The sequence below is a fragment of the Equus przewalskii genome, chromosome 22, assembly GCF_037783145.1.
Source record: "Equus przewalskii isolate Varuska chromosome 22, EquPr2, whole genome shotgun sequence".
Classification (NCBI taxonomy): domain Eukaryota; kingdom Metazoa; phylum Chordata; class Mammalia; order Perissodactyla; family Equidae; genus Equus; species Equus przewalskii.
In genome coordinates, this window is record NC_091852.1 from 8,886,697 (window position 1) to 8,899,332 (window position 12,636).

Below are 12,636 nucleotides of genomic sequence, written 5' to 3' on the forward strand. Positions count from 1 at the left end.
AGACATCGAAAATGGGTCAGGGGCCGGCCCCGTGGCCAAGTGGTTAAGTCCTCATGCTCCACTGCAGCGGCCCAGGGTTTCGCTGGTTCAGATCCTGGGCATGGACCTGGCCCCACTCATCAGGCCATGCTGAGGTGGCATCCCACATAGCAGAACCAGAAGGACCTACAACTAGAATACACAACTACGTACTGGGGGGATTTGGGGAGAAGAAGAAAAAAAAAAGATTGGCAACAGATGTTAGCTCAGGTGCCAATCTTTGCAAAAAAGAAAAATGGGTCAAAATATTAACAGGTGAATCTGGATAAAGAGTATATGATTGTTTGCCATCTATGCAACTTTTCCACAAGTTTATTTTCAAATAAATACATTTTAAAAATGAGCCATTGACTGTTGTCCTGAATTTTACCTAACCTTTGAGATTCGTGGCTTTGACTCCAGCAGCTGCCACCACCAGCATACCTAGACCCCAGAAGTGTGCAATGGTGACTTTAAAACAGTTAACTCAGGTTCTGTCTCAGGCAAGAAACCCAGGATCCTCTTTGCATATTTGAAGCGTGCTAACATTTCAACAGAGTTACAAAATACAGGAAAGAGCACCCCCCCCCCAAAAAAAAGATTTTTAAAAATTATACACAATATAAAAAAACAAGAACAAAAAATTCAATGTGTACAGCATGGAACCCTTAATTTCTTTCCTATTTGGTCACCCGGTCTTCGGTCTTCTGGCATTTTGAGATGTGAGTTGGTTTGCTGGCATTTCCTCTGCTCTGCTAGTCTGCTAGTTACCACACCTCCACTGGATTTCCATCTTCCAAAAATGTGTTGACATCTTTTGTCCTGTCCTCTCCTTGTCATCCTCAAGTGCTTATTCTTTTTGTGTCCTTGCCTTGTTTTAACAGCTTTATTGAAATATAGTTCACATACCTTACAATTCACCTGTTTAAAGTGTATAATTCCATGGTTTTTAGTATATTCACAGACATGTGTAACCATCACTACAGTCAGTTTGAAAACATTTTCATGGCTTCAAAAACAAACCTTGTGACCTTTAGCCGCCATCTCTCCCTCCCCTCATCCCCCCAGCCCTAAGCAACCACTAATCTACTTTCCATCTCTCTAGATTTCTATATTCTGGACATTTCATACGAATGGAATAGTATGTGGCTGTGACTGGCCTCTTCGCATGGTTCATCCATGTTGTAACATGTATCAGTACTTTTATTGCCAAAAAATACTACGTTGTCTGGATATAACACATTTTATTTGCCCAGTCATCGGTTGATGGACGTTTAGGTTGTTTCCATTATTTGACTGTTATGAATAGTACTACTGTGAACATTTGTGTACAAGTTTTTGTGTGCCCACGTTTTCATTTCTCTTGAGTATGTACCTAGAAGTGAAATTTCTAGGTCATATGGTAACTGTGTGTTTAACTTTTGAGGAACCGTCAGATTGTTTTCCAAAACACCTGCACCATTTTTCATTCCCACCAGCAGTGTATGAGGGTTCCCATTTCTCCACATTCTCACCAACACTCATTATTATCTGACTTTTTTATTCTAGCCATCCTGTTTGTGAAGTGCTATCTCTTAGTGGTTTTGATTTGCATTTCCCTGATGACTATTAATGTTGAGCATCTTTCCATCTAATCTTTTTAACAGTGTTTGGGAAGGAGAGGAGTTAAGTGTTTGAGTTACTTTGTTTAACTCAAAACACAATAGCTCATTGTAAATGTATGACAGGAAAAATTTTATTCTGAATATTTGAAAACACATAGTGATGTCAAGTCCTTATCACATGTACAGCTTTCTCCTTCTGTACTCTCTGCATGCTGTAGTCACTGTGTTATTAAGGGACTGCAACACTGTGCACTGCATTTGCTCAGGAAGATTCCTTTCTGTGTGGGGTTGAGGGAAGAGTTCACTCGGGTGACTCCTCAGGCTTCACTGCAGAGCCGAGCAGAACTGATGGCCAAAGCCTCTAAAGCTCAGTGCTTTTGGTCCCCACCCACAGCTGTGTCCATCTGTTGTGGGTCAGTGTGCCCCACAGGTGTAACTGTCAAAAAATTTTGAGAACTGTGACACGGGCACAAAGCATACGTCTGAGAGACAGATGGCAGGATGTTCTGATGGGCTTTTGCCCTTTAACCATAGTGTAGGAGACGGGCCGTATCACACGTGCCAGATGACAACTCTGAGAGCGGGGTGAGGGGTACATGGGAAGATACACTGCTCTCATGCACGTTTAAACATTTCTGTAATGGAAAGCTTAAAACAGTGAAAGTTGGGTGCCTCATAAGGAGACGGAGGGGACGAGAGGATCCCTGGCAAGGGGGCTCAGTCTGTGAAGACGAGGGTTTAGCTCTCGCAATAAGGACATTTCAGGAAGTGTAATTCCATTGAGGTTAGGAAGGAAACCTCTTTTCATATACCAGGAAAGAAGGAAAGGAGGAATGGGAAAGGGTTTTTGTGAAGGTGTTTTGACGGAAAGTTCCTATCTCATGGCTTCTAGCTCCTCTGTGAATGGTGGTCCAGTACATCTACTGAGCAAGTGGAGATGGCCTGAGTTTGAGGAAAGTGAAGGAGATTTGAAATAAAGTAGAGAGGCAGCAGAGAGCATGGACTAAGGAAACAGTGACCTAAGCCCCATTTGTAATGGACCTTTTTAAATGTTGGTTACCTGACAGACCATCAAATTTACCTTGGAGAGGGAGGAGATGAAGACAGGAGCTAGGTGGATAGATGAAGGGTAAGTGGGAAGATGAATGGCCTAGAGTTAAAAATTACTAAGGGGCCTGTACACCAGAAGGATCAGGGATGAGGGCAAAGGGTGGAATGTCAAACTGTGTTAATCCAGATGTCAGAAGTGTTCCTGGTGATAAGCCCTGGAGTGTGGCAGTAGCTGTCCTGGAATGGAAGTAAAGGACCCAAAGATGAGATGATGTAGGATCTGAGGGGTCGGACTATTGGCTGGTCCATCCACATGGATGTTCGAGCCCTCCACGGCCTCCTCACCTCTTCAGTTCTCTGCCTTGGGCCCTGTCCCACCTTTTTTCCCTCCTAGGACCTCCACAGAATCTGCATTATTTTTTGACCCTAAGCTTCAGACATTGGAGGGTCAATGGCATAACTCTGGACAAGAAAATACAAGTGTGGAGTGAGCGAGGGCTGTGGTGGACACCGGTTTTGTTTTGTTTTTTCTTTTAAGACCTAGCATTCACAAGTCTTTCTGGAAGAACTACCTCAAGTGCCCTCTAGGGCACTCAACCCATGTTTGAGTCCCAGTCTATACAAGTGGAGTTGCCTTCCCTCCAGGCCCTATGGTAAGGGTGGGTATGTGTGCAGTCCATGGTGAGTCCCCCAAACATCTGTAACCTGGTGCATAGTCTGGGACTCGCCTCTGGTTCATGAGCTGCAGGTGTTCTTGGGGAGACCAACCATGGCTCCACCAAGGCCATGAATATCAAAGGAGGCACCTCCATCCTGAACGTGAACTTTACACAGTAAGGGCAAGATCTTGTGTATTTCCATCAAGCATGGATGGAAGAAAGGCACCAAGATCACCTTCCCCAGGAAGGGGATGCCATGCCTGATGACCTCCCTGCAGATATTGTTTTAGTGCTCAAAGAGCAGCCCCATGCCTTTTCAGAATAAGGCATCAGTGTGCTGTGCAGTGCTCTGATAAGCTTCAAGGAAGTGGTGCCTGGATCAGATTGAGGAAGGGGCAAGGGGAACAGGACAGGGTCACAATATGGATGATGAGGCATAAACCTTTGTTCCACCAGCAAGGTCATTCCTTCCCCTCTTCAGTTTTTCTTACCTTCCCACTCCCTCTAAGGCATCTTTTCCTTACTCTTGGCTTTATTTTACCCTGGGAGGTAGGTGGCTGCCTGGTCAACATTACTGCCACTGACAGCCAAGTGATGCTTTTGCTCTGCAACAAAATGTCATCAATCAGCAATCTGAAGAAATACCCAGGGAGGGGAACCACTTCCCCCAGCTGTCTTTCCAGTAAGGAAACTTCAGTGTAAAGTCTAAAGTATGCTTCCCCAACACATTAAGATGACCCACGTGACAGATTCTTAAGCAGCATCTGTGCTGTTCCTAGCCCCTCCCCCACCATCCCAGGATCCACTGAAGCAGTAACCCCCAAAAACTTCTCTCCAGGGTTCACCCACCTGTGGGGTCCTCCGGTCACTGACTTCTAAATCATGATGAAGCCACTGTTTCTTCTTCACTGTTATCGTCTGAAAAATGTACCTGTCCTTGACCCTCTTCAGATATAGAAGACCTGTCTTCCCTACTGCTCTGCAGGATATGAAACATCCAGTGAGGGGAAGGTGTGGGCTGCTCTACATTTTCGTTAAGGCTAAGCTAAGAGGCAGGAGACAGAGCCCATCTCAAACTCATCAGGGAGGAAATGGGCTTTGGGGGGCATGTCATCTCTCTGTCAACAAGAGCTCCAGGGGACTGGTCACCTGTTAGAAACCAAAGGAAGAGAACAGTAAGAGCTGGACTAACTCTTCCTTTCCCAAAGCACAAGCCCTGAGTTACCCGAAACCCATGCCCCCAACACAGTACACAGAGAAGACTTCACTATTCTTAGAGAATCATTTATTTGGGAGAATCAATATTCTCCACGAGAAGGAATTACTTGGGGGCAGGAAGTTTTCCTCTCTGGAAATGCTGGAGAAGCATCTTCTGGTGACATAGCAGAGACAGGTCTCTGAACACCGTGCCTTGAGCAGTGGTGAGAGTGGCTGGAGGGCCCTGGCTGGCTTGGCTCCTGCAGGTGGGGCTTGGATGGGGCACATGTTCCCTGCGGGGCACAGATGAGGGATACCACTGATCTGCTAGCTGGTTCCTAAAGGCCACAACTTTCTGGGGGTGTCCGTCCTCATCTCGGATCCGTCTACTATTTGCAGGATCACTCTGGCCAGCAAAGACAGCTTCTTGGCGGCAGGGCTTTTTTGTGACTTTACAGGTGGGAGCCCTGTAATTGGAAGGATGTCCCTGGATGGGATCTGCCCGACCCAGCACTTCTGCCTTCTGCTGAGTTTTCCCAAACTTCCTTGGGGAAGGAAGGGGCTCTTGAGGGCAGGTGACATCTGTTGCATGCCAACGCCCCGGTTTCTCCTCTGGGAACTTCCCAGGAACCATCACGGTCTTCTGAGCTGTGGTCGTCCCAGTAAGGGCAGCTCTCTTTTTAACTGGGCCCCTGCTCTGCGCCGATGATACGGGGCTGCCCTTTTCCTGGGAATTTTCTTGGCTTTTGCCTTTTGTCCCGGGATGAAGCCATTGCAAAATGTGGTTCATCTTTTTCCTGAAGAGGCCTTCAGGAGGAGGCGGTCCCTTCTGTGATGGGGTCTGGGAAGACTTGTTCCCAACCGTCTCCTCTAATGCCTTGTTGTGAGTAAAGAAGATCTTCCTTCCAGGTTGGGATGTCCCCAACCCTGCATCCCCTCCACCAAGCTCTTCTGCCTTGGGGCCCAGAGGGCTCGCTGTCTTTGCAGCTGGTGGGAAATCCTTATCCTGGCCCCTCCTTAAGACTTGCTTCGGGACCCAAGGCTCCTGCTGCTGCTCCATGCTGATTCCTTTGTCCTCCAAATGGGCACGCAGCACCTGGGAAGCTCCCATGTCCCCAGTGGAGACACCCTGGGCATGAGTCAGTGGCGCCTTGTAAGTCAAGCTCTCTGAGGCAGGGGACCTATCAGTGGGTTGGCCTTGGACCTGGCTCTGATTCCTCTTCTCTAGTTTAAACTTTAATTCACCAAACAGCTGTTCTTTAAGGCCTGATGATTTGGGATCTTGGGGAACTGGTCTTTTTGGTGAAGGCCTTTCAGTGCTCCCGGTAGTTTCTACTTTAGTCATCATTTGGGAGTTTCCTGGATTGCTGGTTGTCAAGATGCTGCCAGTTTTTGACTGAAGAGCATTGAGCTCCTTGGCCCTGAATATCTCCCTGGATGCAGCTGAAGGTTCAGACTTATCTGTCTTTTTGCCCTGTCTTGTTTCTACTCCATCCCTGGAACTCACACTCTTCCCCTTTGGCTCATGTCTGGCCTCAGCTTGCCTTGCAGGCAGCTTTGGGGGGTATCTGTTCCCTAGGGGAGAAAGTCTCAGACTGGCTTTGCCTGTGACGCCATGTGTGACAGGCAGAAGAGTCTGTCTGGCACCCTTAATTTGCTGAACATCCTCTGCAAGCTCTTGGTTCATACCAGAGGGTGATTGTCTAAAGGTCCCCTGTCCTTCCCTGCCCATAGGTGAGGTGGCAGGGTGAGAATGATCCAGGACAGGGGCTGAATTTGTTGTTCCCACTTTGTCTTGATGAACAGGTTTAGAGCTTCCTCTAAAGGGCTCAAGGCCCCCAGATTTGGAGTCCACCTCAGAAATCAGGTTGGCTGAGGAGGGAAGGTAGGAATGGGACAAGGACTCGGATGCTGCACCTTTCAAATTAAAGATCTCTATGGATTCAAGGACCCTGCGGGGAAGGCCCCACAGCATCCTCATACGAAAGCTTCTAATATGGGCTTCCAGCGTCTGTCGTGCACTGAAATCAATGAAGGAAAGGTCCTGGAAGGTATTCAGGCAGTAGTCCCCACCCACTGATGGTGGCAAACTCCTCTGTGTTATTTGGGTGTGGGATTTCACAGGAATCTGCAATGATTGCTTGATAGCATGCCATGAACTAGGCACAGTCCCAGGGAGCTGACCCTCATTGATTTCCTCAAACTTCTTGCTCAGATGTACTTCTAGGACATTTTTAAATTGTTTCTGATCTAGACTTGCACTTGAGGCCCTTGAATTTTTCCCTGACAGACTCGCCATGTGACTAGTTAGGTCGTTCTCAGAGTCACAGCCCAGATCATTATCTGAAGAGCTCTCTGGGTCACTCAACAGATGAGCTTTTGGGCCATTCTCTGAGCTATGTCCCTGATCCTTCCCCACATCCTTCTCTAGCTGAAGCATTTCTGAGCCCCTCTCACAGAAGCTTCCAGGATGGCTCAGTCCACCATTTAGATTTTTGTTCAGAGAGACACATGAGTGTCCATGATTGTGCTCTGACTCAGGAATCTCTGAAAAATCTCTTAGAGGCATCATCAGTGACAGAGACTCATGGATCCTGCGGGGCAGGCCCCAGCGGTGTTGGATGAGCCTCTTTCGAAGGTGGTGGTCTAGTTTCTCCCGAAGCTCATCACTGAGAGGAAACTCTCCAGGAAGGATAGAGATTGAAACATGGGCCTGGGAGGCCTGGAGGTAAGGAGAACTGGGAGCTGAAGGATGAAAGTCTTCCCTAGATCTTTGGACCACAGAGGGTAAACCCCACAAACTTTCCTGTTGCTTCTGCAACACATTCCGCTCCAGTTGTTGAATTTCAGATGAGATGACAGACTCTGATTCATTCTGGGGTCTATGGAAACACACTCCACAGATCTGGGTCTCAGGTAGAGGACCAGATGGTAGGATGGGGAGTGGGGACTGAAGGTGGGCCTGGGGTTGGACCTGAGTGAGAGGTAGGGGCTGGGATTGGGGCAGGGTTTGAGGCAAGGCTTGAGGCTGCATCTCAGGCAAGGACAAAGGTAGAGGATGGGAAAGTACTGGGGATTCTTCAGCTGTGGAGGCGTTAAATATTGTAGTGAAAATGAAGATAGAGGAACAGTCACCTGAGACATGGTCAGCAGGGGCCAAGGACTCGCTGTGCATAGATGGGAGACCCCAGAAGAGCTGGACATGTTTTTGTTGTAAATGGTCCTCTGAGGTCTTAGGATATGGGGGCTGCTGGTACACAAGCAGCTCCTTTGGTTTCCCTTTGCTGTTCCATAAAGGCAGGGAGAATGCTGAGTCATGCTTATCAGCAATTGACTCTAACATTTTCTCTGAAGAATTTAATTGGTAGTCTGGCCTAAGTTCTTTTGGAAAAGAACCCCTCATCAGAAAATCAGTCCTCTTTTGGACTTGTCTCTCCAACAGTGCCAGGACATCAGGGCTGAGAAATGGGAGGTTACCAGGTTCCACAAGGTTGTTGGCAGGGTCTCCCCTCAAAAAGCCCTCTGAAGAGTGGAGGGCAAGAAACTCTTGGTTGAAATCACATTGTGCCAAAGTGGAAGGGAACAAGTCTTTGGCATGAGCTTGCCACGTGGAGAATTCTGAAACCGAGAGGCTTGAAGGGTCAGTGCCTTTGATTGGTGGGACACAAGTAGACAACCCACCAGGGCTATCTGGAGATGAGTTCTCCAGCACGGGCTTCAATAAGGTGGAAAGTGAATCAGATTGAGTCACAGTTAAAGCATTGTCTCGTGGTGGTGAAACAGACAGGGTTGGTGGTGTGTGATGACAAGTCAATGAATCAGTGGGATCCATTGTCTGGGACACATTTGGTAAGAGGTTGACATCTTGGGAAAGGGTTGAGTCGAGAGAGAAGATGGTATGCACAGACAAAGTGGCCTCTGGTTGGAGAACAGGATCCACTGTCTGAGTGCCATGTGGTGGCAGAGGGGGAAAGGCAAGGGGTTGGGGTGGGGAATGGTCCACTGGGAATTTGGAATTCAAGGAAGGAAAAGTCTCTGGTGGCATAGAGTGACCCATTGGTGAGGGTGAGTGAAACTCAGCTAAGGGTGTCATTGGGTTAGGTGAAAGAATGGAGGGGGTTGGTGGGGAAGGCTCAGGTGGAGGGGCTGGTGTTAGGCCTCCTGGAGGGACTTCTGAGAAGGCAGAGGACAGAGTGAATGAGGACTCAGTCACAGAAGCTGTGGAAGCCAAAGAGGACACAGAGAGAGTATCATCTTCCAGGTCCTCCAGGAACAGCAGCCGATTGACCTCCGCAGTTATGCTATTACACACCTCACAGGAGGGGTCTGGACATAAGAGTTGACGAAAGCGGGTGGTATCGTGAAGCTGGCCTGAGGGGCTGTGGGAGACAGGAAGTAGAAAACTGTAGCCAGGACCAGAAGAAAGGAGGACCTGCTGGCCTGGGGTGGGGGGAGGGGCCACCTGAAGCCTGCTGCTCCTTCACATTGTCCCACATCTATGACTTCACAATACACTCAACAGCCCTCACCCCAAGGCCTTCATTCACATACCCGTTCCTATGGCAACCCCCCGGCATGACTAGGGCAGGCTGCACTGAATCCCTGGAATTGCATAGAACGTGCTAAAGAGGGATCAAGAAAGAAGTGGAAAGACTGGTTACCTTTTCAGAATGGAAATCAGCTTCCTTATGTCCTCTGTTTCCTTCTTGTAATGTCTCCAACCTGGGAAACCAGGAGAGTGGGTTATGGAGGGAGTGGGTAGAAGCATAGATGTTAGACAGGAGTCCCTTTATGGGAGACCTTTGGGACATTAAACTCTGAAAGACCCAAGAATCAGCAGATGAGGTCAAATGGTCAATGATATTAACAAGGTTCATATGTGTATGTTGCTTCATTTGAAAAGTACTTTCACATACATTATCCCATGTGATGCTCGAAACAACCATGTGAGGAACATGTCAATGGTTACCTCAAAGACGGATCTGATCATCCAGGAAGTCAAAGTACTTTCACAAGGTCAGGAGACAGAAGCTCTGACTCTTGATATCTAACATAGCCACCTCTTGGGCAACAGCCATTGCCCAGGTCCATCACTGCTTCATGCCCAGAGGTGGGCAGAGCAGGAATCTGAGAAGCGTTTCAGGTTCTGACTGCCTTCCCATGAGCCTCTCCTCTGAGGGCTCTATTTTCTGACAGGGACTGTGGCTAGCACCTGACATCCTCAGAGGTCATGGACCTGGGACCTCATGGAAAGGACAGGAAGAGTCACCCTTGGAGAGCTCAGGTGGAATAAGCAGGACCTTACCTCCCGATGTTCCACCTTTCCTTCTCCTCTTGGCTGTGCCCTTACGCTGAGAACAAAAAGAAAAGAATCAGAAGCTGGGACTCATTTCTCTGCCTTCTCTCTCTAGGAAACTCAGATACGCATTATCCCATGAATAAAATGACTATTTTAATTAATAGAACTTTGTGTTCCTTTCTGTTATTAATTTTTTTAAATGACAAAGTATTTCAATTGTTCCTTCTTTGAAAAACTCAAAGAAAGATTTTGTCTATGAGGTCTACACTTGGTATTCTGAGTCAGAAGTCCTCTGCTCAAGGAGGGCATAGACTCTGAGGCCGACAGACAGGTCTGTGCTCCCTCAGATAGACCCTGTGTCCTGGACAGAGCTCAGACTCCAGCCTCTGCTCAGAGGCTCAGCCCTGCTCTTCTGATCTGCCTGATACAAATGACGCCTGACATGCGAATGTGACTCACGATCCAGCGCTGGGAACTCTGTTCTCCTGCAGAGATCCCAAACTCTCTAAATAACCCAATCTGGGGCCATGAAATCACTGTTTGGGATTTTATCCCAGAATCCTCCACCACACCCAGATGGTCTGTGAGCTTCAAAGGGAAACATTCCCTGCTGAACCCCTAGCCCTGCCCGGCCTATGCTCCTAGAAGGATGCTACTCCATCCTCTACTCAGACTTCCCATCTTAGGTGTCTCTCTGAGCCAACCAAACTCATTTTAAAATATGGGGATAAAGATAGAAACAACAATAAAGAATCACTGTTGGGGGCTTGCCCAGCATTCCTTACCTTTTGGAAAGCTTTGGTTTTCCAGAAGGTTGGTAAAGATGGAATCCCCACCAGGTAGCACAGGAACAGAAGAAGCAACCACAACCCACACAGGAAGGTGAGGTTGGGGTCAGTATCTAAGAATGCTGAGCAAACGCGCAGACACAACTCAATAAGGCTATTCAGAAATGAGAGAACATTCCAGTGACTGAACTCCATTGTCTGAATCGCAAGCCTGCCTGAAGCAACTGAGCTCTGAGAGTGCCAGTGCTTGCCTATAGTCCCAGGCCTGCATCACAGAGCACAGAAGAGTCACAAAGGGTTTCTGAGGGTGGGGGAGGGGACATGAAGAGGGTGTGCCCACAGCCCCTCCCCCACCGACCAGACTGGCACATCTCTCCACTCCTCCTGGGCCCTCTAGGTCCCTCTGCCCTGCTGTTAGACACAAAATTAGGGTTCTTTTGCCCAATGCACCAAAATAGCCAATTAATTATGGCATCAGCCTTTGGGAAAAGAGATCAGCTTTATTCTGAAAGATCCATCTGCAGGGAGAACAGGCGGCATGTGCCCTCAGATCTGTCTCCTTGATTCAGAATTTGGGGAAATTTAAGAGGTTAGGGAGAACAGTGTGGCACCTTGAAACACTGGGGGCACGGGTTTTGATCGGTGGGCTTCAAGCATTTATGGTAAGGTTTTACACATTTATGATTGAGTTCTGAACGTTTATGATGAGGTTCTACACTTTTATGATAGGGTTGTAAACATTCATGATGAGATGGGGAAGGAATTTTAATACCAAATCTTCCTGAATGAGGGATCCCTTGCTTCTGAAAAGAGTCTGACTTCTAAGTTTCTGTGGTGTCCCAGTCCTTGGGTTCCATGGGAAGGGGGATCCGTGGTTCTGCAGTCATTTCGGGTCAAGACGTCTTCTGTGCATGTTCTGGCTACATGACTCTGAAGATTGTCTGAAGGATAATTCTTAGTCACTCTGTTGATAAGAGATGGAGTCAGTTGAACTAGTCCTGGAGGTCCTGGGGTGACACTGCCTGTAGTCCTATTTTCCAACTCCACTTTTTCATCAGATAATATATTTACTTAATGGAATTTTCTGCTTGTTCCATCTGTACCCCAGATATCACCTGGGTCCACCTTTACTCTTTGGAGAACTGGACTTGGGTCTCACCAATTCTAATGCCTTGCAAGTCTGAGATACTGCCCAGAAGTTTTGCTTGTACCCAGACATTTACACTCAGGATCGTAATCATCCCCAAATCTATCCTTTCTATAGAATGTTTTTTCCTTACATGAACCCAGATACACAACTTAAAGTTCTACACTTTAGTTTTGTGAATACTGAACAGCAAATTTTAGGGGTTTTTTTCAGTCAGCCTTTAGCATCTTCAGAGAGGATGACTCAAATAATTAAATGAATAATTCATTATTCAACGTTCACAAAACTAGATAAATAAAATATATTTATAAAATAAATGTGAATAATTATGCCTTCAAATGATCTTGGGGGTAAGTCTGTAGCACTTATTTTTCTGAAGTTAGTGAAGCTTAAGCTGCATAAAGACTTTCAGACACGCACACACACACACATCCTTTGACAAACCAAATGACAAGAGATTTTCACATTGAGGTATATGGGGTAACTATTCGTATTCAAAATTGATTTGACTTGAACTCAAGAAGCCTGACTTACGGCCTCTCAAACATGCACTGTACATATGCTTTAACCATTAAAGTGAAGAGTGCAAGCTCTTAAGAATGCACGCTTCCCTGCCTTATGCGCTATTGGTAACGCCCTGGTTAGGACTGCTAAAATAAGGTCCCTTTCCTGACTTCAGGATCATGTTGACCTGCTAGTTTGCAACTGAATACCTCTGAAACTTTGATGAAAATGTATCCTGGGTACGTTTAATGTATGTTCTTTGTTCTAAAAAGATATAAGTCTGTACTGAAAATCATGCTTCTGTGGAATGCTTTCTTCCTTTCTGGGAAAGGCCTTCCTGGGTTATAATCCTCACTCTGGCTCAAGTTAA

At 47.1% G+C, this 12,636-nt stretch overlaps 1 protein-coding gene across 1 annotated transcript; it reads right to left on the reverse strand.

The window, feature by feature from the left end:
* Nucleotides 1-4,600: 4,600 nt before the first annotated feature.
* Nucleotides 4,601-10,902, reverse strand: LOC103543206 (spermatogenesis-associated protein 31D4-like). Its single transcript, XM_070590869.1, has 4 exons — nt 10,613-10,902; nt 9,834-9,879; nt 9,190-9,250; nt 4,601-8,907 (listed from the first exon to the last, which is right to left on the reverse strand). The coding sequence occupies exons 1-4, from the start codon at nt 10,808-10,810 to the stop codon at nt 4,653-4,655; spliced, it is 4,560 nt and encodes a 1,519-aa protein (XP_070446970.1). The 5' UTR covers nt 10,811-10,902; the 3' UTR covers nt 4,601-4,652.
* Between the last annotated feature and the right edge of the window lie 1,734 nt (nt 10,903-12,636).